The sequence below is a fragment of the Mugil cephalus genome, chromosome 15 (genome assembly GCF_022458985.1).
Source record: "Mugil cephalus isolate CIBA_MC_2020 chromosome 15, CIBA_Mcephalus_1.1, whole genome shotgun sequence".
In the NCBI taxonomy this organism is placed as follows: domain Eukaryota; kingdom Metazoa; phylum Chordata; class Actinopteri; order Mugiliformes; family Mugilidae; genus Mugil; species Mugil cephalus.
The window spans coordinates 24,326,311-24,350,165 of NC_061784.1; the positions used below are offsets into that span (position 1 = coordinate 24,326,311).

Here is a 23,855-nt window from a genome sequence, read left to right on the forward strand (position 1 = left end):
TTAATCTCTATTAATCTTGTCTCACTGTCGATGAGCAAACAGACTCTAGGAAGAAGAAAATATATCTGCATTCAACAGTTTCAAATTCAAACAACTTTTTGTGTCTTTTTTTGTCCACCATGTGTCCACATGAATGTGTCCCTGTTGCTACGGAGACAAACTAACTTGTTGACATTGTCCAACCAGAGCAGAGCTGACGCTTCTTATTGAGAACAGTGTCTCCCAGTGAACAGTGGCTGCAGGAGTGGACACATATTAGCAGCAGCATTGGCAGCTTGTCTTTGTCCTGGTTTGTCTTGGTTTGTCTCCAGCTGTTAGCCGCGTTAGCCCAAGTGCTAGCAGAATCCCCGACTAACGTATGCTTGGCTTGGTTCATGTGCTGTTTGAAGCTGGAAAGAAAACTCCTTCCTGCAGAGTGTGATGATACTTTATGTGTCTCCACTGGTCCCTCTTGGTTTCTTTGTCCTCAAATGTCCCATGGAGAGGACCAACGTGCTGTTTAGCGTCTTCCATCTTTATGGGTTGGTTCTGCTGCCTGTCACTACCGGATCAGCTGGTGCTAACGCTAACGCTACTTGGACAAACTGAGACACGTTCTGCTGCAGATGCTTCATTAATCACATTAATCATCATGATGATGATTAATTAATGTTAACACACTAATAAAGCTATAAAGGTTGTGTTATACTGCAGTGTGTGTGTTGACCTTGCAGCCTGTTTTCTTTCTTTATTATTTGGACTGACTGGCTCCTGATATTCAACAGGCTCCCACATGTGTTCTCTCTCTTTCCCTCTGACTTCTCACCAGTGTCTCTCTCACCTGCACAAACATAATAACGTGACGTCCAATCACAGAGAGGCGACGCTCGTCCCAACTTTATTTACTGAGGGAGCTTTGTCAGGTATCTGGGCTCCATCTCAGAGCGAGATGCATGGACTCAGTCCGGCTCTTTGAAGCTCAGCGTTTGTCGTGAGCGTCGCCTCTTCTGCTTCTCACATTGTTCTGTTCCAGGTAAGAGCTTTTCGACATTTTTCTGTCTGATGTGTTTTGTAGTTAATGCTGAATTGAAACTGATATTTTTTTTTGCAGACTCGTGATGTTTTTCCTCCTGAATGCGTTCATCGCTGTGTCTCTGCTGAGGAGCCTGGGCTCGACCACAGAGCCAGGTATGAATCACAATAAAGAACACAAAAAAACAACCAGAGAGCAAAAAACCTGCTTTAAACCGGTTTATTATCTTAATGATTTGGTCCTGCATGGTTCATATCTAAAGCAAACATCATATAGAGACATTAAACCCTGTATGGACTCATACATGTGTGGTCTGTCAATAACAGATAAAAGATTGGTGTAAAAATCAGAAGTAGAAGGTAAAAGAACAGATAGAAATCGTCCTTCCTATTTGATTTGTTCAACAGTGAGAAATAATACATGAGAAGTCTTTAAAATGGATCCGTCTCCTGATTTATTCTCAGGTTTAAACTGTGACCTCTCACACACCAGCTCATTAACTCCCTGGTTTATTAAACATTTTGTTTCTGGATCATTTCTGATGAGCTACGAAATATTGCATGAAGTGAAATAATTTTAATGTCGTATACCGTTAATTTGATTGATTGAAATGTTGAATTGAATTGAAGAATAATGAACTATAATAGACTCTAGTCTAGAAACTACACTGAAACCGCTACCAGTAGAATATCAAATATAAACTATTGAATTGTTGTTTTCACTGATGCATTTCGATGTATATTTAATATAATAGCAGTAACGTCCGTTCTGTATCTTGTGCTTCATTAATCCTCACACAGCTCCACCAGCTGAACCTTCCACCAGCTGTAGCCCTGAGTTATCCTAATACTTACATACGGAAGCCAAACATATTGGTATTAGTCATATCTACTGTGTATTATTTATTATGAGTAGACTATTATCAATGCAACATTTTTAATTACTCAGATCAGCCCATAATAAACCATGTTTGTTCCAGGAACAGGTGGACCCAGTCTCAAGTTCCTAAAGCTATTAGTTAATTTTTAAGGAGCTATTTGTTAAAGATTCACATTTTTTATATGAACTCCATGAGATACAACTTTCCTTTGTTTTATTAAGACAAGAACTTCTATTTACCATCTGTTGTTGTACTTCAACCTATCTGACATTAGTGATGGTGCAACTATTAATAACGTTAGTGTTCTAGGTTCACCTGATCTAAACCTGATCTCAACCCGATCTCAACCTGATCTGAACCTGATCTCAACCTGATCTCAACCTGATCTGAACCTGATCTCAACCCGATCTGAACCTGATCTGAACCTGATCTGAACCTGATCTCAACCTGATCTGAACCTGATTGAGCTGCATTTCATTTACTTAAGACAGAATTTAGGGCAGAAAGGCCCTAAAACGCAGTAAAGACCTGGCAAAAGATCACAAAGGACGTTCACAGGTTCCAGACCCATTATTCATTCAGTCATTAGATTCTCAACAATACTTAAAAAAAGGAACATTTTATTAATTTGTCCTATTACCTTTGAGCCCCTGAAAGAAGACTTTTGTTTAAGTTAAAGCCTAAACTTATGCTCTTCCATTTCATCTGGTCATTTAATCTCAAAACCAATGTGGTGGCAAAGAGAACCCAGATCATGAACATTGTGTCACTGTCCACATATTTCTGGGCATAAAATGAGGAGAAACCACAGTGTTGAATGTCGAGTAGTTTGAAGAATCATTGTGTTGACATTAGCCAACTTAGTTAGCATAGCAGCTAGTCAAATATAAAATGTGAAACACTAGGGTCTGTCCTGCATTGAGCAGAACTGAACCTGAGCAGGACTTTAAACTTAATCACCTTATGTTGATGGTACATTATCTCGTGTTTTCTGTCAGTGCCTTGGCTCAGTCTGTGGGGGGAGGTGGCCGACTTCACCTTCTTGTGCAGCGACTGGAGACTAAAGCCCCATGTTTCCATCCCCGCCCTGCAGGAGTTCACCGTCTGCTTCCACCTGAATCTCGAGGTATTGAGATAAAACACTGACACAAATCAGCTGTAATCATTTCACTGTCATTTTCAATTCACTTCAAAAAGGGGGAGGGAGGGAGATGGAGCGAGGACAACATAGCTATTAGCATGCTACTAGCACACAATACTGAGTAGTAACAGGACAGGGGCTCAGTGTGAGGATAGGTGATCTAGGCCTTTAGCAGCATAACTAAGGGATGGTTAAGTCCAGCTCTAACTATAAGCTTTGTCAAAAAGGAAAGTCTTAGTCCTGACCTTAAACGTAGAGACGGTGTCTGCCTCCAGAACCCAAACTGGGAGCTGGTTCCTCTTCTTGTTCTTCTTCATGGGTCCTAATGAATCAGTTGTGCTCAGAGTTCATGCAGAGGGGGACCTTGTAGACCACATTAGACCCTGATTAGACCTGACAATGTTTCTTTGATCTTCTCTGATTGACTCAATGAAAACCACATGACAATAAATCTCACTGAGAGGAACCAGGAACCAGGTTACCACATATGGTTCCTGGTTCATATTAATCTGAAGGGTTGAAAAGTATGAATCTGGGTTTTAAGGGGAACCAGTGAAGAGAAGCTGAACCTGGAGTAACTGGATCTCTCTTGCTCATCAATCACATCTAGACATGGGATTCCTCTCCTTGGACCGCCTTCATGTACTGCCATCCTTACGGTCGGCACGTTGAGCTGGGCTTGGGGGGGCAGATGGGCAGTTTGGTGGTCTGGTTGTTCGGGGTGCAGTGGACGACCCCTCAGATGGACCTCCTCCTGTCCCAGTGGTACTCATTTTGTCTGACCTGGTCACATACGAAGGACAGACCTACCCTGTACGTTAACGGAGACGCCGTGGTCCTAACGGCAGGTGGGTTTCACTCTTTGCTTTAATAACGTCTCATATTAACATAAATCCAGGTTTTCACTGTTTGCCGTCACGTCTCCATAGACCGTGACGCAAACACTTCTTGCTTCGTTTCGCCCTCGAGCTGCAACCTGTCCGCGAACGGATCGCTCACTCTGGGCATCGGACACGGCCTCGTCAACGGGAACATCCAGATCATCCCTTTCACCGTTCTGTTTGGGAAGATGTCCCTGTTCCGGATGTGGGCGAAGGAGCGCAGCGAACAGGAGCTGGCGTCACTGAGCTGTACGGAGGGCGACCTGGTGAAGTGGGAGGAGGACTACTGGGACACTCGGCTCTGTACTCCATTCCCTGATCCCACCCTGCAGTGCAGTGAGTCCACTTTGTAGCACGTTTTGCAAACAGCAGTCAGGGATTTTGTTGGGTCAACCCTCATAATGTTTTAGAAAGCTGCAGATGTCCCTTGTGTTAGCGGATTAAAATGGTCAAAAACAATGTCTGTCATCCAGTATTGTTTTCCACATCATATCTTTTAGTTTTAGTTTAGTTTATTTGCACAAATGTTAAAAATACAGAATAAAGGAGGTTAGAAGCCACTGATGGCTTAGCAAAGAGTCTCTTCTATCAAAATATCAAAATCAAGGACAGATTTACTCTGGTAGCGTACGAACAGTTACAATTACAAAATGATAATATCACACAAGTTAAGTTGATTGATTAAATTCTTTTTCATTTGGTCTTTGAAGATGAAGAGGATGCTTTAAGAGATGGAGGCAGATTGTTCCAGAGAACTGGTCCTCTATAATGAATGATGAGACTTAAGGGCATAAATAAAGGTCTTGACTAAAGCAAGAAACTCACAACTACATCCATCCATCAAATCCAGCAGAAGCATCAATGGCGACCCAATAAAATGACAAAAAATATACAGAAAAGATGTAAATAGAATTAATTTCACTCACCAGAACTCAGAGTTCTCCTCAGAGCCTGTTAGTCAATGGTAGCGCTAATAGTTACTGACCTGAAAAGTCTAGCTAGCTCCAATAAGATAAGATTAATGGGAGAAAATTAAGTTTGATAGCGTGTAGGCCGACCGTGAACCCTGACCCTGACGAACACATCCATCATGATAATAACTAAACAGGAAATGAAGCTAAAACTGGTTAAAAACCTGATGCTGCTGCCTGCTATTTGTTCCTGACGTTTTACTCTTTGACAGAATGGTCCTTCTACGACGTGACACTGATGTTCGTTATTTTACGTCTCGATAAGAACGAGACTGAGCTCCACACGGCCAGAGACGTCGCACATCAATGGGTAAAAAAAGTTTAAGTGCTTATTTAGATGTGAAACCTGAGCTGAACATTTAGTTACAGTCTGAGAGTATCTGTTTAACCCTCCATCGTTCCTCTGGTGGTTTATGGGACGGCAGCATCTATTTGAACCAATCAGAGCTCTGGACACTGTGAGTTGTGTTTGAGTAAATGCTGCATGATGCAATGTGTCATTTTCTTCTGGTTTCATTGATAAACTTAGACTTTGATTCCTCCAGAATAAAACCACGTAGAGTGATTTTGACTTTTTTGATAGAAACGTCAGAGACCAAGAGCTCCAACATGTTCATCAGCAGCATTCAGTTTATTTTGGTCCTAAAAGGATTTTTTTTTTTTTGTGCAAAAAGGCTGAAATGATAAGAGGTCAATGCATATTCAGGCAGCATTGTATGGTTTCTCTCTAAGACGTCTGGTCTGTTGGTTTAATTGTGTTTGTTGTTCCTGCAGCTCAGAGAGAAGCTGCCGGTCGGGATGTATTTACACAGCGTGTCTGTGTTTGATGTAACCAGGTAGGAGAAGATTCAGGTTTACAGCACTGATAACGTGTAACAAAATACCTCCGAACGTCTCATCAATTAAACATTTTATAGCCTATGTCAGAACGGAGGAGTTCATTGAGATTCTCTGATCTGTTACACAGACCCACAACAGAGGAGGTTGTAAAAGCATCACATGGAGACAGTGCAGTAATCAGACCAGAGCTCCGCGGAGCAGCAGTCCCATATAACTGGGGTCTTCCCAATATGAACAGGTAACAGTGCAGTAGATAATAATAGGTCATAATGTGGAGGCTGTAGGATGAAGGTTCACACGCAGTGTTGATGTATGCAAACGTGGAGTATGTCGATCATTTTGGAGTGAGGCAAGATAAAATTTAATATCTAATTCTGCAAACAATGAAAGGAAACAAACTGAGGAGGAGCCGATCTGCTCACGTCTGCTTCATTATTTAATAACTTAACCTAATTTAAGGGGGACACTGGTCCCAACATGATATATGTTACTGTTTTAGTTTTTCTTACCAAATGTTATAGAACAAGAATATTCAAAATTATTTTGTCCATGTCACGAGATAAGAAACAAACAAAAAAACTAATCTGAACAAGGCATAGATATAAAATAAAATAAAATAAAATAAAATAAAATAAAATAAAATAAAATAAAAATGAGTTACAAGGAAAATTTACAAAAAAATTTACATTCTAATTTACATAATAAATAAAATATTTAGTTAAAGTGTCTTGTGTGCAAATATATGAACTTATTAAGTCATTTAAGCGTATCCTTTTTTCCACTTTAAGATTAATCAGTGATTTTATCTGCATATTTCTCCATATTAACAGGTGTTCTGGATGGATATGTGGGGTGGGGGGTTGGTTAACTACCTAAATAGCTCTTTAAATAAAACAAACATAAAGAACCTGACACATAAAATTGGTATTTTTTTTAATTGTGATAATTTTTTGGAGGTTTAAATTGACACCAGTAATAAACATTGTTAGAAAACCTGAAGCTAGTTCAAGGGTTTAGAACATATGACTCCCAGGGTTCTCCTCAGGTTCCACTGCCTGGTTCACGTGAACGTCGAGCCCAGCTGGAATGTGGCAGCCGTGCAGTTTGAGTTGCACAAGGACCTGAGGATCCCCTACAGAGCCCTCGGGAGGCTCCTGCTACTGGCTGATGCCAACAGCATTCACACCACCCCTACAGGTCTGAAACGGTTCTACACAAGAACAAAAGACCAGAAACTCAGCTTCATGGCAACGTTTCATCTCCTTCATAGAGAACTTCACCGATGCCACCGTCAGCCCTGAGGACGTTTCGACTCCCTCCCCTGACTCCACCACTAATACCCCGACCACTAATGCCACCACAGGCTCTTCTTCCTCTACACCCCCAGCCTCCACCGCCGGTCCTGGAAACATCTCCGGTCAGTCTGATCCTCACCAGCCTTCATCACAGATTCAGACCAGGAGTTAAACCTCTAAACGTCTCTTCTCTGCAGAGCTGTACTTTGAGGTCAAGATGAACGTGTCCATAACAGGCGCCCCCGACCCAGAGCAGATCCTCTTCACCTGGGTACGTCCATCAGAAGCCTCTAAGCGTGATGTGATTATGTTATATTAGTGTGAGCTCATCTCACACTACAACACTCTCCACAGCTCAACTCCAGTCTACCCGACGACTCCATGATGGTGCTCGACTTTCAGATGAACCCTCGGCTTCAAAGGTGCCACCTGCAGCGTCGATCACCATCAACGTCGCACTGGAAACAAGGACAAATTCATTTAACTCCTGGTCTCTGTTTCAGACAACGTTCTAAGCTGCAGTCAAACCTCCCCACCTCTGACGGAGGGAGTGAATATAGAAAGGTAAGATGATACGGTACAATACGATGCGATGCGATACGATACAATGCGATACGATACGATACGATACGATGCGATGTGATACGATACGATACGATACGATACGATGCGATACGATACGATACGATACGATACAATGCGATACGATACGATACAGAAGCATCAGTTTTATTTGTCTGACCCTGGTCTGGTTCTGACTCCTTGGAGCAGATGCTAGTGGTGTCTACGCTGTTTATTTCTTTTGAACTTGCTATGCTGTAGCAACAATCAACCACACACAGATACATAATAAAACAAGATGTATTTTCACATATATTGAGAAACTCTCTTAGAACTATTCACCAAGTCTCCTCTCATTCACCACATATATCAAATTCAACCAGAAGCTTCACTGTCGACCCCCAAAAATGACAAAAATATACATAAAAGACGTAAACATGATTCAATCTACTCACCAAAACTTAGCAAACTACTTCTCCTCAGAGCTTAGCCAAGAGTAGCCTCATGATTACTGACCTGAAAGGCCTTTACTCACAATATCCAGCTTTTCTGCTCATTGTTTAGTGGTAAATTACCCAAACTAATCCTTAAAACTTTTTATTCTCATTTATTCTCAGGTGTTCGTATACGGAGACTCGAGGTACAGATTATGTGTAAAGTAACTAGAACCCATTCACCGTCTGTTCTTTGTGTGTTAAACCATAATTAACCCACCACCTCCTGCAGAGAGAGTTGTGTTTTCCAGGTCCAGGTCCTACAGCTGCTGTCAGAACCACAGGAAACAGAGGAGCAGATCCGAGGCCTCCTCCTGACGCCCTACAACGACGGATCTGTGTCCTTAGTGGCCGAGGACATCCTGATTAGCCGCATACGTGAGTGACGTCTGGATTCAGCAACGCATACAAATTAGAAACCTATAAAACAACACATCTCCATCTTCTTCTTGTGTTGTCTTCAGTGAAATTTAGATGCACTGCAGAAACCCACCAGAGCCTGAAGGGTCTGTTCACGTGGCCCGACACCTCAGGAGGAAGAAACGCCACTCAGACGTGTCCCAGAGACCCAACACACTACGCCACCCGCCACTGGTGAGCGCTCAGAAACAGGAAATGAATTAGAATCTGTAGCAAACTTCATTAAACACAATGTTCTGTTGTTTCTTCTATTTACAGAAGAATTAATCTGATGAGTTTAATGTTTTTATAGCTGGGTCTATCCCAGTATTGATCACATCCGTTGGTTTTTATCCCTGGACTCATTCTGAGCTGTAAAAGCATTAATCAGGATCTTGGCGTCAGAATGGATCAGTTGACATATTAGTTTGTCTTAGAAACTGCAGATATAGTGATTTAGGTCATTTCATTTAGTCTTTTAAAGCTTCCTCCGTCTGTCTGACAGCAAACTTCACCTCAGTACCCACTGGATGGCTCCAGATGTGGAGGACTGCCCTCCAGTGGTGGAAACCATCTCTGATCTGGAGCACGTTGAAGTCACAGCTGGTCTGTTAAACTCTTTGCATTTCATTTTTTGGACCCTGTCCAGTTAAAGCTGTGTTTGAACGTTGAAGCATAAGAGTGAACTATGAAGCAACAGAGTTTGACTCTAGGAGGCGACTTCCACTCAGTCCAATACTCAGCATCTAGAGACGTTTTCTGTCCAACAATTAACCTTGAATGTAATTTTATATTCAGTTGAAGTATTTTTGTGTTTTAGTTGGACATATTAGTGTATTTTAGATGCACAGTTCCTAATATATTTATTCTGATGTGAAGCCTCTCGTTCTCATCAGATGACATCAGGTTTGATCTTTTCATTTTCCACCAGGAATTAATTTGCAGTAAAGCTTAATTAAAACCAGATAAAAGAACAAAGAAGACTGGTAGTGCTCACTAAATCCAAAAAGAGGATTTGTTCAAACAAATGAAGCGACACAGAAGAGTCAGTAACAAAGTGCTATCGATCCCATTCAGTGTGTTTGGAAGAAATGTGTTAAATATTTGTTTGTTTGTATCTTTTACCAAATACACGAATCTGCTTCAATGCATTTAATATCTTAAAAATCCCCACCAACAACAAATCAGTGCATTATCTCACGGCCAGGGCCCATATTCCTAAAGAGTCCTCTGATGTAGCTCCTATCTGAGCCTAAAGGAGTCTGATCTGAGGAGTCATTCCAGGACATTCTCATTGTAACTCGGATCTTAGTGAGGAGGTGGTTGAGCCTGATTCTCTTCATCCATGTGGTATTAACCAGGGTAAAATGGCTCAGGGATTGGATTCCTGCTCCATCCAATCATTCAGTGTTTGGAGAATAAATCAGAGGAAATTAAATCGCGTAATGTGATCATCAAATATTTAACAGATTTCAGATATCATTTAACTGAGGTAATCAAGTGCTGGGTACACTCCTCTCTCCAGGTTTAGAGGTTAATTCAGCTTTAAGGCAGCCATAAAACCCAGTGATGTGTTTGTATTGTTATATTCTGATTACTGCAACATATCTGTGTGTGAAGCGTATCAACCACCTGAGCTCCTCTATCTGGACCAGATAAGGAGCATAACACACAATAAAACACTCTTACACTACATGGAGACATAATTGAGTTACGTCAGCCTATAGCCCTGTGTGTCCTGAATCTAGAGAGGTGTTGGGCTTCACTGTGCACTGAAAAATGAGACCACAGTGAGTAAAAATGTGACAGATACCAAAAAATGGCCGTTTTCGTTTCATGTTTTGGACCTCGTCCGGTTAAAGCTGTGTTTGAATGTTGGAAGGTGACAGTGTAGAGCTATGAAGGAGCAGAGTCTGACTCTAGGAGCCGACGTCCACTCAGTCCTGACTACTCTCAACCTGGAGGGAAACTCTTAGAAAACATCAGGATGAGTTTTGTTAGAATTCAGCCACTAGGAGCAACTCTCTGCTCTAAGAACCTTGACTCCTATGACTCCTGTCCTCTATCCCCAGATAACGCTCTGAACGTGGTGGAGGTGATTGGAAGTTTACTTGGGAACCACTCCAACCTCAACTATGATGAACTGGCCACGATCCTCAACAAGCTGGAGGACGTGGTTAACGTCAGCATGGTCACTCCAAACCTCGGCCAAGCGCTCGTCAACGTCATCTCAGACGTCCTGGAGTCAGACAGCGACCTGATGCCTTTCACGAACACGTAAGGAACCGAGAACCCAAACGAGAGCTCCACTACTCCGATGTCTGCTGAGGTCACCGCTTCTCTTTCCAGCATCCTGAACATGACGGAGGCGGTGGGAGACAAGATGGTGGGCTACAAGGGCTCCTTCACCCTGATCGCTCCGGCTCTTGCTATCTCAGTGGTGGACGTCGTCCCAGGACAGTTTTCCAGTTTAACTTTTGGAGTTTCATCTGACCAGGCCGGCACTAAGCCAGAGGTTGGTGGACGTCAACAGACAAATAGACATGAAATGAGTTTAAATGCATTGGTATTCAGGAAATGAGTCAAGTGTGAGAAGAAGGAATATTAAAATACCGAGAATATTTACAAAATGTCAAAGAATGGAGAGAAACAGGAACTTCCTGTCATCCTGTTTTTAGTTTGTAACAAAGACACTCAGCAGATTCTCATTTGAGAACCTGGAACTAAAGAGAACTGGTCATTTTCCCACAATTTTACATTCAGTTTATTGTGTTGATTATGTTTCAGTTAATCTGATGATTGACTAAACTTACTGAGAACAGGAGCCATTGACGATAAAGCACCTAAGATATAAAGATGTGAAGATGAGCCTACTTCCACCCAAACAACACCACCACTTAAACGTCATCGAGGCTCTTTTATCGCACGACGCAGTAACCTATCTACATAGTCTACATCGGTGTGAATCATTTCTACTTGCACCTCATCAGTCTGTCTCACTCACAAACACTAGTAGGCGCTGTGTCTTTTTTCTCAGTCGGGTTAATTTTTATTTTTACTTCCTGCTTCACTTGAACAACAGCGACTGAAGCTTTTGCTGAAATTTTGCAGAAGATGAGTCGTCCAAATGTCTGTATCTCCAAACCTCCTCCAGTTAACCTGACCTTTACCCAGTTAACCTTTACTGAGGCGAAATAATCAGTTTAAAAACCGAAGCAGCCAGAAATAGTAAAGAGGAAACACACGTCTACCAAGAGGACCAATCACAGCTCTTACGCTATCACCATGGCAGGTATAGGCAGTTTATACTTATAAGTCAAGTTGACATAAAGCCTAGCATGGTAACTTACGTCCACTAGAAATGTAACTATGCAGAGAACTGGAGCTGTGATTGGTCCTCTCGGTAGCAGTGTGTTTCCTCTCTAGTATTTACGGCTGCTTCTTCATCTCCGCGGTTTTCTTTTGGATCAATAAAGAATGGGTGAGGTTAACTGAGGAGGTCTGGTGACATTTGGACGACTCATGTTTGATGAAAATTTTTTGAAAGACACAGCGCCGCCTAGTGTCTGGGTGGAGTTGTTACAGAGTGAGACACACCGACAAGGTGCAAGTAGAAATGACTCACACCAGTGTAGACTTCGTACATAGATTACTATATCAAGTTCCTGAAGGATTATAAAAGAGCCTTTTCATTTCTGGGGAGGTGCATGTCAGTTATGCAGAAGCATAAACTACAGCCTAACATGCAGTTATCTGTTTTTCAGTAGCATTAGTGATGTAAATGTTGTCTGCATCACCACCAACTGACATAACGTTTATTCTACATGATCTTGGTCTGATTTTGCTTTAAAACGTCTTTAGGGTTGAATTCAGTCAAATCTAAATCTCCAATGACTCGCACATCAGTTAATTTCCAGTCAAGTATAAAATAAAAATCCAGTACGTCTGGAGACTTGTAAGATGTCTGTGGTGTCTAAGCTTCAATGAGAATTAAGATACTTCTGTTGATGCTGCAGATTTTTATCAACACGCATCCCTTCAATGGCACTGTAGCGTTCATTTCGCTGCCCTCAGCCCTGCAGTACAGCTTCCCCCAGCGAGACCCGGACCAGAACCCACCAAGGGTCCAGTTTCAGTTCTACGGCATCCCGCTGCTCTTCAATGTACTGTTTCATACAAATCCACTTTCCTCTAGAGAGAAAACTTAGATTTAGAACAGTTATTCTTTTGTATTTTGTCATTATTTTCAGAGTGGTGAAATTGGGAAAACCCTGAACACCTTCGTGGTGTCTGCCTGTGTGACCAACGCCAGCTCTCCAATCAAAGACCTGGCTGAAGACGTCAAAGTCATCCTCCACCACCTCGTACCTAACACAGTAGGACATGCTAACACGCTGCTTAAACTCCTGCCACTGTAGCGAAAGGCTGAGTTGTCTGATTGCACTTTCTTCTCTGTTAAAGCTTTCCAAGGACGTTCAGTGCGTTTACTGGAACTTCAATAAAAACGGTAGGTCCTGAGCCATCAGACTTTAAACGCTGGACCAGGTGTGATATGATATTAAATGTCAGTGTCCTCTGTCCAGATGGACATGGAGGCTGGGACGACCACGGCTGCAGAAAATACAACACCAGCTCTGAATACACAACCTGCCTGTGTGATCATCTCACACACTTTGGAGTTCTTCTGGTAAGAACCGTCTCTTACAGACGAGATAGTAAAGGTTCTGAGAGTCCTCTGGTGTAGGTCCTAGCTGAGCCTAAAGGACTCTGATCTGATCTGAGGAGGGACTCAGGACATTTGATGAAGGAATGGACAGAAACTGTGATCAATAGACTGAATCCTAGAATCTGATCTCCATGAAGATGCTCATTGTTGCTCTTCATCCGTTTGGTATTAACCAGGGAAAATGGCTCAGGGGTTGGATTCCTGCTCCATCCAATCATTCAGTGTTTGGAGAATATCTCTCCTTCTCTTCTTTCCACCGTGTTCTCCTCTCTAAGCCTCTTAAAGTTCTCCTCCCTGCTCTCAGCAAATCTCACTGCAGAAAGTTCTTTAGGAACCTTTCATCTTTACCTCCATCTAGGAACAACCTGGAGGGAAAAAGGAGTTTTCTTAGAATTTGTCCACTAGGAGCAGCGCTTTGCCCTAAGAATCTTTAGGAATATGGACCCAGATAATCTTACGGAAGGAGGGTTTGACAGATTCAGGTCCAGGACTGGACCAGCTCAGAGCTTTTACTGGATAATATAAATGACACATAGCCTCCTGATTTGTTGTACTTTGTGTCCAGGACGTGTCCAGGACTGAGTTGGACCCGGCTAATGAACAGATCCTGACCATCATCACCTACGCCGGCTGTGGAGTCTCCTCACTCTTCTTGGGAATCACTATTCTCACTTACATTGCCTTCGAGTAAAGTTGTTTCATATTTCATACCCTGACAGTATTCACATGCAGCTGCTCAAGAAGAATTTAAGAATCACTGACACTGATAAATCTAAAACTTGTTTTATGAATCACAGATTGCTCACGGTGCTGATTCCTTAGATAGTTATATGAACTCAATGCCCCTAAAAGACTCAACATTTAACATCATATAAAAATGAGAATAAAGGGTTTAATGTCTCTGTGTCTGACATCTTCTGCCATCACCAGAAAGCTTCGTCGAGACTATCCCTCTCAGATCCTCATCAACCTCTCTCTGGCTCTACTGGGTCTGAACCTGGTCTTTCTGCTCAACTCCTGGTTGACCTCCTGGGCCCTGGATGGTCTTTGTGTAGCTGTGGCGTCCATGTTGCACTACTTCCTCCTGGCGTCGTTCACCTGGATGGGACTGGAGGCCGTCAACATGTACTTTGCCCTCGTCAAAGTGTTCAACGTCTATGTGCCCTCGTACATCCTCAAATTCTGTGCTCTGGGATGGGGTGAGTCCTCAGACACTGAGAGGAGGTGTTGATACATTGAACGTAAATAAACGACATGTCTTGGTCCAGGTCTCCCTCTGGTCACCTGCATCCTGGTGCTCATCGTGGACAGAGAGGCTTACGGCCGTCACCTCTACACAGATACTCAGTCTACGCTGGAACCACCGGGCAACGCTGACAACTTGTGAGTTCTGGCTTCATCTTCCAAACACAGAGGTTTACATCAGCAGCAAAGACTCTTATAGTAGTGCATTACCTAGACGTCATAGTCTACGTACGTAGCCAATGACAGTCTGAGTCATTTCTATTTACATGGACATGAACACAAAACAAAACAAATTATTGCATTAAGGATCAAGGACCTCATTCAGAAAGCGGAATTTTGAGCATAGCTCCATTAAACTGTGGATGTAAACACACTGACTTTCAACAATGGCGACTGAAACTTTTACTGAAATTTCCGCCGAATTTCACAAGTCACGCAAATGTCTGTATCTCCAGACCTCCTTACCGATTCTCTTAGCAGTCTTGTGATCCATCTTTTTACGTGGTGAAATGATGCATCTAAATATCGACACATGATGTATCTCTTCCTCTGCCTCTCTCTTCTTCCTCCTTGTTTCTCCTCAGCTGTTGGATCCAGGACGATGTGACGTTTTACGTGACCGTGGTTGCCTACGCTGCGCTCGTCTTTCTCTTCAACACTGGGGTAAATGTTTTTCCCTCAGACCGACCAGGCTCTGTAGCTCCCACAGAACATCTCAGATAAAAACATTCCACCTCCTCTCAGGTGTTTGCAGTGGTTCTGGTCCAGATCCGTCGGATGCGTGTCAACAGCCCGGCGGGTTCACAGAGTGGACTCATGCACGACCTGAAGGCGGTCTCCAGTCTGACCTTGCTACTGGGACTAACGTGGACCGTTGGCTTCTTCACCTGGGGACCAGCCAGAGTCGTTCTGCTCTACCTGTTCGCTGGACTCAACACCCTGCAAGGTTCTCGTCTGGTTTCTGTCCAGAGACACTAACTGAAGGCTGGAGTCAAATAAAGATGACACGTTCAGAGAGTTAACTGAGATCAATAAATGTTTTATGGTTTTAAAAAGATGGCTTTCAGCTTCTGATCTCTTGAGCTGCTAAATTACTTAAGGTTTTATTTATTATTATTTATACCAATTTGGAAAACAAGACAAGATTCTTTTGTTTATTTGTAGGTAGTTCAAGCAGGGATGATATTCAGTTTTATTTCTAAAGAGCAAATACAGAGATGTACTTCAGATTAATTCCTGACACATTTAAGAAAGATTAGAACGACCTCGTCTTCCTAAACTCACTGTGCCCCAAAAGAAACTCAGATAAAATAAATTCAGCAGCTTCATGATGCATCTGTTGGTTTAACTTAGTCTAATGAAACCAGCTCTGTCAGATCTCTGCCATAGAATCTGATGACGTCTCTTTTCTGTTAACTGCAGGACTTTTCATTTTCCTCTTCCACTGTCTGATGAAGGAGAACGTGAGGAAACAGTGGAGGATTCATCTCTGCTTCGGACGTTTTAAACTTGAGGAGTTCTCTGGTACGACAATAAACCACAAACACTGTGATCATCTGTCACGTTGGCGTTGAGATAAATGATGCATTCAGATCTGGGCCTGATTTCTATTAAACTGTGTCTGGTGTTCTGGTCCAGAGTGGAGCAACTCAGCATCTGTTGGAGTTCAGGCCAAACCCAAAATCAAACCTCCACAAGTGTCAGTACCATCGGTGCGTTCGGTCAAGTCCAGTTCCACAGACAGTACGTCAGCTTCCTCCGACTCCAGCCAGAGAGACTCATCCTGCAAGAGGCCGAACCTGGGTGAGCTAACGTCTAGAAAGGCTAAAGGATGATAAACAATGCAGGATAAATTAAACTATCCACAATGAACAGTCTTCTCAGATATTCCTGTTTATTCTGTTTATTCCTCCACCACCTGACAAACGCTCTCAAACCTCATCGGAGAAATTATCTGTTTTTCACGCCTCTAAATCGCTGACAGATGTTTAATTATCTTCCAGGTCTTTTTGTGAATTCCCCGGCTCTTCCTGGAGCTCAGAGCAGCTTCTCAGGTTCAGGAGCTCTGCCTCCCTACAGGGGGACGAGGAATCACTTACTAGACCAGCAGGAACAAAGATAAAACCCACGGATACATGAAGAAACACAGCGTTCTCCACCAGACTCAGAGACGTGTTACTCTTGCAGCGTAGAGCCGACTCTGTTCCAGCTTCATTAGATAATTGGCTTCTATTGTTGTTTTAGTTTTTTGTTTTGCTAAACATCGTAAAGAAGCCTGTAATTATTGAAGACAGGAGCAGTTGCATCAGTTCCAAGGAGGAGTCGGTTGCCAAGCAACTGGTGAGTGGAGCCATGGCGACAATGAGACGTGGTACCAACAGTTTGTGTAAAAAATTTAAAAATAATAATAAAGATTTTGAGATGACAAGTCTCGTTGTGGCTTTTATTTCATAAATTGTTGCGAGAAAATGTGTCTTGAGATCCATTTATTTTTTAAGAAAAGGTGAAATCTCTGTATAGTTCTGTCCACAACTGTGAACCTTTGGAATATCAGTTACTTTTATTGGAAAAAATGTAGTGAATGTCTTCAATGTGATTTTTGAACTTAATCCTGTGGGCCGGATCGGACCCTTTCACGGACTAGTTTTGGTTTGACTGCATGTTTTATATCTGTGACACAGACTGATCAAACAAGTTTCCTCCAAAAGAGAAACTGTTTCCTGGGACCTGTCGACCCACTGTGGTCCACTGGTCGAAAGCTACACTTTGTATTTTATTTCTTTATATTCACTGTTCATATTTTAAATAACACTTTAAAGTTTGCACAGTTATGACGTCATCCACTCGGTGTATTTTGTTTCTGCAAAGTATCTCAGAAAAGCCTTAAACTGTGTAGAACTGTTACACTACTACACTGGTGTAAAACTAGAGGCAGTGTCCTACATCTGCCAGCAGGTGGCAGTAGATTCACATTTAACAATCTGCTCGCGCTCCATTGACACTGAAGGTAAAGCCATAAAACGACCTGATCTGTGTTCAGACAATAGTGACGAACATAAGAAACAGAGCGCTGACGTCCTGTCCAGCTCATAGTTGGATATAAGTGGACTGAACCATCTCATCTCCAAAAGAGTTCCTGTCCTCTAATCTCTGCTCTACTACTTGTCATGTGCTACTGTTACACAACATGTTAACAGCTGTGTGTCCTTCTGTCCTTCTCTTTCTTGTATTTGTATCATCATCCCGTTTCTTCCTGTTTTGTTTTGTTTTTCTTGTCCTTGAGTTTAACGCCACCAAGAAGAAGCCACAGTTACCTTGGAAAACTAATCTGAAACTTGAAGTGGGAGAAACACTCATCTCAGGTCATCAAACGGGCCCAGTAGAGGATGTTTTTCCTCAGGCTGCTCCTCAAGATGTTCACTGTGCCGTGCTGCGACTCCAAATGTTTCTTACATTCTGTTAATTGTTACTAGAAGTAAAAGCTGTGGAGTTAAAGTACGAGAAGAAGCTGAGTGAGGCTCAGCAGGAACGACAGCAGGTGGAGGAACGACTGCAGTCTGAGCTGAAGGAGTTGAGGAGGTTCTATCAGGCGTTAGAGAGCGGAGTCCGTCACGTTGTAGAGCAGATGACCAAAGATGACTCCTTTGAAGAAATCTGCAGCAACTTCCATCAGAGCCTGAAGCTGAACTGACCTGAGCTGCTGCTGAAGTTCAGACAGAAAGACACTGGTCCGACCAGGAGGGAACTTCACTCAGGACATTTACATTAAAATGTGGTGAATTTAAGCAGCGGTTTGAGCTGGAGGCCACAAACAGAAACAAATCCAAGAGGACGAAGCAGAGAAGACGATGAGACGATGTTCAGGGTGTTTGTAGAGTTGTTCTCCAGGACCTGAAACACCAGACGTCCTCCAGATGGTCACAGAGAAGTGCTGATGTGTTCACATAATGACCAACATGAAAAGAGAGTTTTAAACCACATCATATCCGTCAGAAATGTGAACCTTTACTTTGTGTTGTGTGTGTGTTGAAAGTGAATGAAATGAAAATGTCAGGAGGTGACTGGTTGTAAATCTAATAAACTAAGAATGTTTCTGATGGCTGCACTTTGACAAACTTTATTTTATTCTGGTCAGTGACAAACAAGATGGCTGCTCCTCTCAAACTGTCCCTGGCCTTAAAATGGAGGCATGATGAAAGTAAAAGTAGTTGCTGTACGTCTTCCTGGTGGGTGTTGGCTTGTTTGTCCTGTGTTTCTGTTCTAGGTGCAGCCGCCTCACGTTTATGAGGATGAGGGCTGGGCCGGACAGGAGGCTTCTCAGTCTGGACAAACCCGTGACAGTCTGACGTCAACGATCAGTAACTCAGATCAACTCTACTGGTGGACTGACTCTTCCTCACCGGAGATATTCAGTGAGTTATTTTCAACTGTTATTTTCTTTCTCTCTGCACCTGATGAGGTCCTGATTCATTTCAGTTACAAGTATATAAATTATGTAAATGATAAGCCCAAAACTAAACGCAAACTATATCTTTAGTCTCTTTGTCTGAGTGTTACACTTCTTTGTCACTTTGTACAAGTTGTAGTTTAGTTTGAGGTCAGGCTTTTACGCGGTCCACGGGTGCGCCCAGTGCCGCAGTAACATTTCCTTGACTTTCGCAATAGACAACCTGTCAATAAGCAGTAAAAAATGAACTGATTTGTTGTTTCTCTGCATGAATGAAACCAATTTTAGATGTGTTATTGCAGACAGACTCCTCTGAGATCAACAAGCTGCTGCTGACGAACAGGTGAGAATCAGTTCGATTGTTCACAGGTGGATGAGCAGGATGAGGACAATAAACAGCTGCATTATGTCATATATTATGAAACCTGCTCTCTTTCTGTTCATGTGGGCAAAGGTCAGAACACAGCAAAGCAGTGGGTGTTACTATACACATTATTCTTTCATTCATTGACGCCCAGAGCTTCTGGTCCTCCTCGTGTCTGGATTAAAGAGATAGCTGCTGCTGCTCTAGGGTTGTTGTACAACTACTGAGCACTTGAACCAGTTCAGGTCCAACTGTATAACTTGTTTCTATGATATGTCAGGAAACTCTTCCTGTAATTGTGGCAAATAAACTAATTTGCCAAAGTTTCCAGTAATTCAGTTGGACATCTCTCCACACTTTTATGTCCTCTTTTATTTCTGTTTCCTTATTACCTGCGTTTCTGTAGCAACTTCTTTATCACTGTGTTCAGACCAAATGACTCATTGACTTCCCTCGTCTCTCTTATCACCTTTTACCGAAAAAATAATATGAACAAATCCATTTCTTCAAACAATACACAAAGCAAGTCTCACAGTTTACACATTCATCTGCTGGTTTATTCTTGTCAGTGTTTCCAGGTCTATGTGGTTCTGACCCAACAGACAAACAAATCAGTAGCTCAGACTGATTAAGACGTTGATGCTGGTTCTGATAGAAAGGAGTTATACAGAGTTTGTGGCTGTAGCCTCAGACCAGTCAGAGTGTCCATGCTGACCTCTGACCTCTGGACCATGGAGACTTGGAAGAAGATGGTTCTGGTCTGATGGACCATGTTTTCTATCAGATCGCATGGATGTGAGGTCGATAACAACAATTAATACAGATACAGATAAAATTAGGAAACCAAACTGTGGACTGTTCTGGTTGACCTGTGGTTTGAAGTTTGTTCTTATTTTTGGCTCCCTCTCTGATTGAGTGTGTTCAGTTTTTTCCACTAAGAAGTGAACACTGAGACCAAGGACTACATAGCAGAGAGCAATGTCGCTTTCATTTAAACACAAAACAAAACCCAATTTTAAAATATGTCTTTCTAAATGTGATAATTCTCATAATTTGCACTTTTTGTCACTAAAACAAATGGAAAAAATCTGGAGTTGTCATTATTTGTAGGTTATTATTCTGTTGTGTGACTGGTCCAGCCCTCATGAGATCAATCTGGGCTGAAAGAAACTAAAATGAGTTTGACCCCACTGCCTCACCAGTAAGAAAATCCATGTCGCACTTCTGGGTCGCAACCCACCAGCTGAGAATGACTGTATTAATGAACATGTGACTCCAGAGAAGCTCATAGAGCTGCACTGGGCTGGAAGAACTCCAGTTACACGTTTTATAATTCCCTGTCTTCCATTCTTCAGACATGGATCCAGATCCAGATCTCTCCATCGTCCTCCTTGGAAACTCAGGAGCTGGTAAAAGTGCTTCAGGAAACATCATCTTAGGACGAAGAGTGTTTGAGTCAAAGTCTTCCTTCAAACCAGTGACTAAATCCATCACTGAGGAAACAGGGCGAGTGTTTGGGAAACAGATCAGAGTGGTCGACACTCCAGGAATATTAGACAAAGAGAAGGAAATTAAATCCTACTGTGAGAAGATCCTGAAGTCCAACAGACCTGTTCTGTTCCTGGTGGTGATCAGAATTGGTCGATTCACTAATGAAGAAAAGGAAGCTTTGGAGGCAGCAATGAGAGTCCTTGGACCTCAGGGTCTGAGGAAGAGTTACCTGCTCTTCACAGGTGGAGAATTCTTAAAGGGCATGACGCTGACGAATTTTATATTTGAGAAGAGTGAAGGTTATCTTCCAGATGTAGTGATGAAGTTTGGAGGGGCGTATCACCTCTTCAACAATGAAGATGGAGCCAAGGAACAAGTCAGAAATCTGCTGCTGAAGGCTGGATACCTCAGACCAAGTCAGTAACTGTCTTATTATCTATGACCACAGCCGAGTCTCAATGTTTTATATTTACATATGTTCAGAAAGGAAATCAAATAGCATTGTTTTTACCATTGTCTTTCATTTCTAAGATATTCACCCAAGTAAGTAAAAATAATAAAAACTGTAAAAATATAATCTAAATACCCTTAACACAAAATGAAACAATGTAAATAGGTAAATAAATAATAATAATAGTAATAATACAACAATTAAACACTTAAAATGACAATACAGTTTGCACATGATGACTCTATACATAAAGTACACTAACTATACAATAACTATACAGTATATAAGAAGTAATAAAACTACAACTATATGCAAAACTACAGACATGATTGACATGATTATCATATGCAAAGAAGCAGTAAACTACAGTTTAATATGGCATCTGGGAAGTCTAAGTTATGGAGTATTGATGATAATGATGTACTTTAACGCTGGTGTGAAGGTTAAAACAATAAACATGCTTTAGGCAATTTGAACTGTAACACAATGAACAAGTAGGGTTAAGAATCGGATAAATTAAGTGTGTAAAGGGAATAGCAACTTATCAATAGATTCACCTCCACCATCTATATTTACTGCTGAGAGGAGATAATGATGCTCTTCATTAACACAGACTGAATTTCACCCACATGAATGACTTCCATCCAGCTTCTGCATTTACTGCCTTTAACCTGAGAACCCTCCATGTCCACTACATGTGTTCATCTGTTGTAGTCCAGATGTTCACTGCAGCTCTTTCCATTCTTCTTTTTACTGTTGCTCTCAATAGTTTCACTGACTTTCTTCTTGTGTTGAAGCAGTTTGAGACTGAAATGAAACACAAACTACATTTTTTATCTGTTGAACCAGACATTCAGGAGGAGAGGAGGATCGTTCTTCTTGGTCGACCTGGATCAGGGAAGAGTTCATCAGGAAACACCATCCTGGGATCAGAGACGTTTAAACCAGACTCTAGCTTTGGTTCAGTCAGTACAGAGACTGTCTCTAGGTCAGCTACAGTGGAGGGTCGACAGGTCACAGTGGTCGACACTCCAGGATTCACTGAAGAACATCTGACTCCTGAACAGATGTGTGAGGCTATCAGTAGAATGATAGTAAAGGCCAAACCAGGACCACATGTCTTTGTTATTGTGGTCAGATTAGGAAGTGTCTCTGAAGGAGACAAGAAGATGTTTGAGATACTGAAGAAACTGTTTGGTAGTGATGCTTCTAAGTACATCATGGTACTGTTTACTGGTGGAGATGAGCTGAGAGGTCGGTCCATTGAGGAGAAAATCAAAGATAACAAATGTTTGTCTGATCTGGTCTCCATGTGTGGTGGCAGATACTGTGTGTTTGAGAACAACCAGAGAGGAAACAGGAAGCAGGTTAGAGAGTTTCTGAGGAAAATAGATGAGATGGTCACAGATAATGGAGGAAAACATTACACCTCTGACATGTTCAGGATGGTTGAGACCTACAGTAGAGAGGGGAGGAACAGGGTATTGAAAGGACTGCTGCCATCTGTGATATGTCTGATAGTAGGTGGTTTGCTAGGTGGATCCGTAGGTGCAGCAGTAGGAGGTGCAGTAGGAGGTGCAGTAGCTGCCAAGATATGTCTTGGACCATCAGTCAAAGGAACTAAGCCCTGAAGACTATAGTTTTACGGAAATTGTTTTCATTGGTGATTTTATTGATAATCTCTCTGTCAACAAAAACTTGATCCGAAAGTTTAATAATTACTCAACTACACTGTCCAATAAGATAAAGATAATAAAATACAGACAGTGACCAGGTGTTTTAGCTTTGTCAGACTGGTCTCTCTTTGTCCTGGGTTGGAGGTCAGTCAGACTGACTTGGTGTTATCAGGTGTAGCTTTAATCTCCAGCATGTTGTTCTGTGTAGATGTGTTTACTGTATCCCTGGGTTCAGGGTCCTGTGCTGTTCACTTTATCACTTCATTATTATTATTACTCTAGGTTGTCTGTTTTCAAGCTCAGTGTGTAATCTCTGGTCGTCTCCATCTAAAGTAGTTAAAGCAGACATACCCTTAATTTGCAGAACTTTAATCCTTGATCTAATTAAACAAGTGAGCTATAAAAAACAATCATCATGATCAGAGGAATTATCTCTAGAGACCAGAACTAATTTACTAGCAGATTAGAAACATGTTGATTTAACATGGAGATCTATGGGGACTGACTGGTGGAGCCTCTAGTGGACAATAGAGGAACTGAGGCTCAAAGGTTTTCCCGCTTGGTTTCATGTTGAATATAAACTAAAATAAATATAAATATGTGATGAAATGTGATGTGTCTGGATTCAGATGAAATCATCCACAGTAATCCTGAGCATCTTCATAAACACTGATTGGTAGCAGCTCTGAAACCATGATGTCATGTTGTTTCATCTCATTCAGATTTCAGCCAATCATCGGTCTCTATTAACACCATTAGTTTGTTTGTAAAATGTGTAATGATTCATGTGAATAAATAGAACCAGAAGTCACTAAATGATGGCTCTATTTGTTCTAGTAAATGATTTAATGTCAGACATGATAAACCTGTGTCTCTCTACTCTCTCAGCCCTCAGTAGTGTCTCTCAGGCTTTGTGATTGTAAATGTGTATCCGTCTAATAAAGATGATTCTTCTTCTGACTGAGGCTCTGGTTATTGATT

General features: G+C 41.9%; 2 protein-coding genes across 2 annotated transcripts; both read left to right on the forward strand.

Annotated features, from left to right (window-relative positions):
• The first annotated feature begins 832 nt into the window (after window positions 1-832).
• Window positions 833-16,870, forward strand: LOC125021275 (adhesion G-protein coupled receptor G4). The gene is made up of 31 exons (XM_047607271.1): window positions 833-1,012; window positions 1,091-1,167; window positions 2,891-3,018; window positions 3,644-3,881; window positions 3,963-4,250; window positions 5,098-5,195; window positions 5,660-5,721; window positions 5,853-5,963; window positions 6,771-6,922; window positions 6,996-7,142; window positions 7,218-7,291; window positions 7,375-7,442; window positions 7,524-7,584; window positions 8,199-8,221; window positions 8,308-8,453; window positions 8,540-8,669; window positions 8,980-9,080; window positions 10,547-10,751; window positions 10,824-10,989; window positions 12,491-12,637; window positions 12,725-12,850; window positions 12,936-12,981; window positions 13,058-13,161; window positions 13,766-13,887; window positions 14,131-14,399; window positions 14,469-14,583; window positions 15,030-15,108; window positions 15,190-15,391; window positions 15,868-15,969; window positions 16,084-16,248; window positions 16,449-16,870. The coding sequence occupies exons 2-31, from the start codon at window positions 1,098-1,100 to the stop codon at window positions 16,565-16,567; spliced, it is 3,864 nt and encodes a 1,287-aa protein (XP_047463227.1). The 5' UTR covers window positions 833-1,012; window positions 1,091-1,097; the 3' UTR covers window positions 16,568-16,870.
• Window positions 16,871-18,714: 1,844 nt separating this feature from the next.
• LOC125021525 (GTPase IMAP family member 8-like) lies at window positions 18,715-23,834 on the forward strand. The gene is made up of 3 exons (XM_047607635.1): window positions 18,715-18,857; window positions 20,612-21,163; window positions 22,048-23,834. Exons 2-3 carry the CDS (start codon window positions 20,614-20,616, stop codon window positions 22,827-22,829), a joined length of 1,332 nt encoding a protein of 443 aa, XP_047463591.1. The 5' UTR covers window positions 18,715-18,857; window positions 20,612-20,613; the 3' UTR covers window positions 22,830-23,834.
• The last annotated feature ends 21 nt before the right edge of the window (window positions 23,835-23,855 follow it).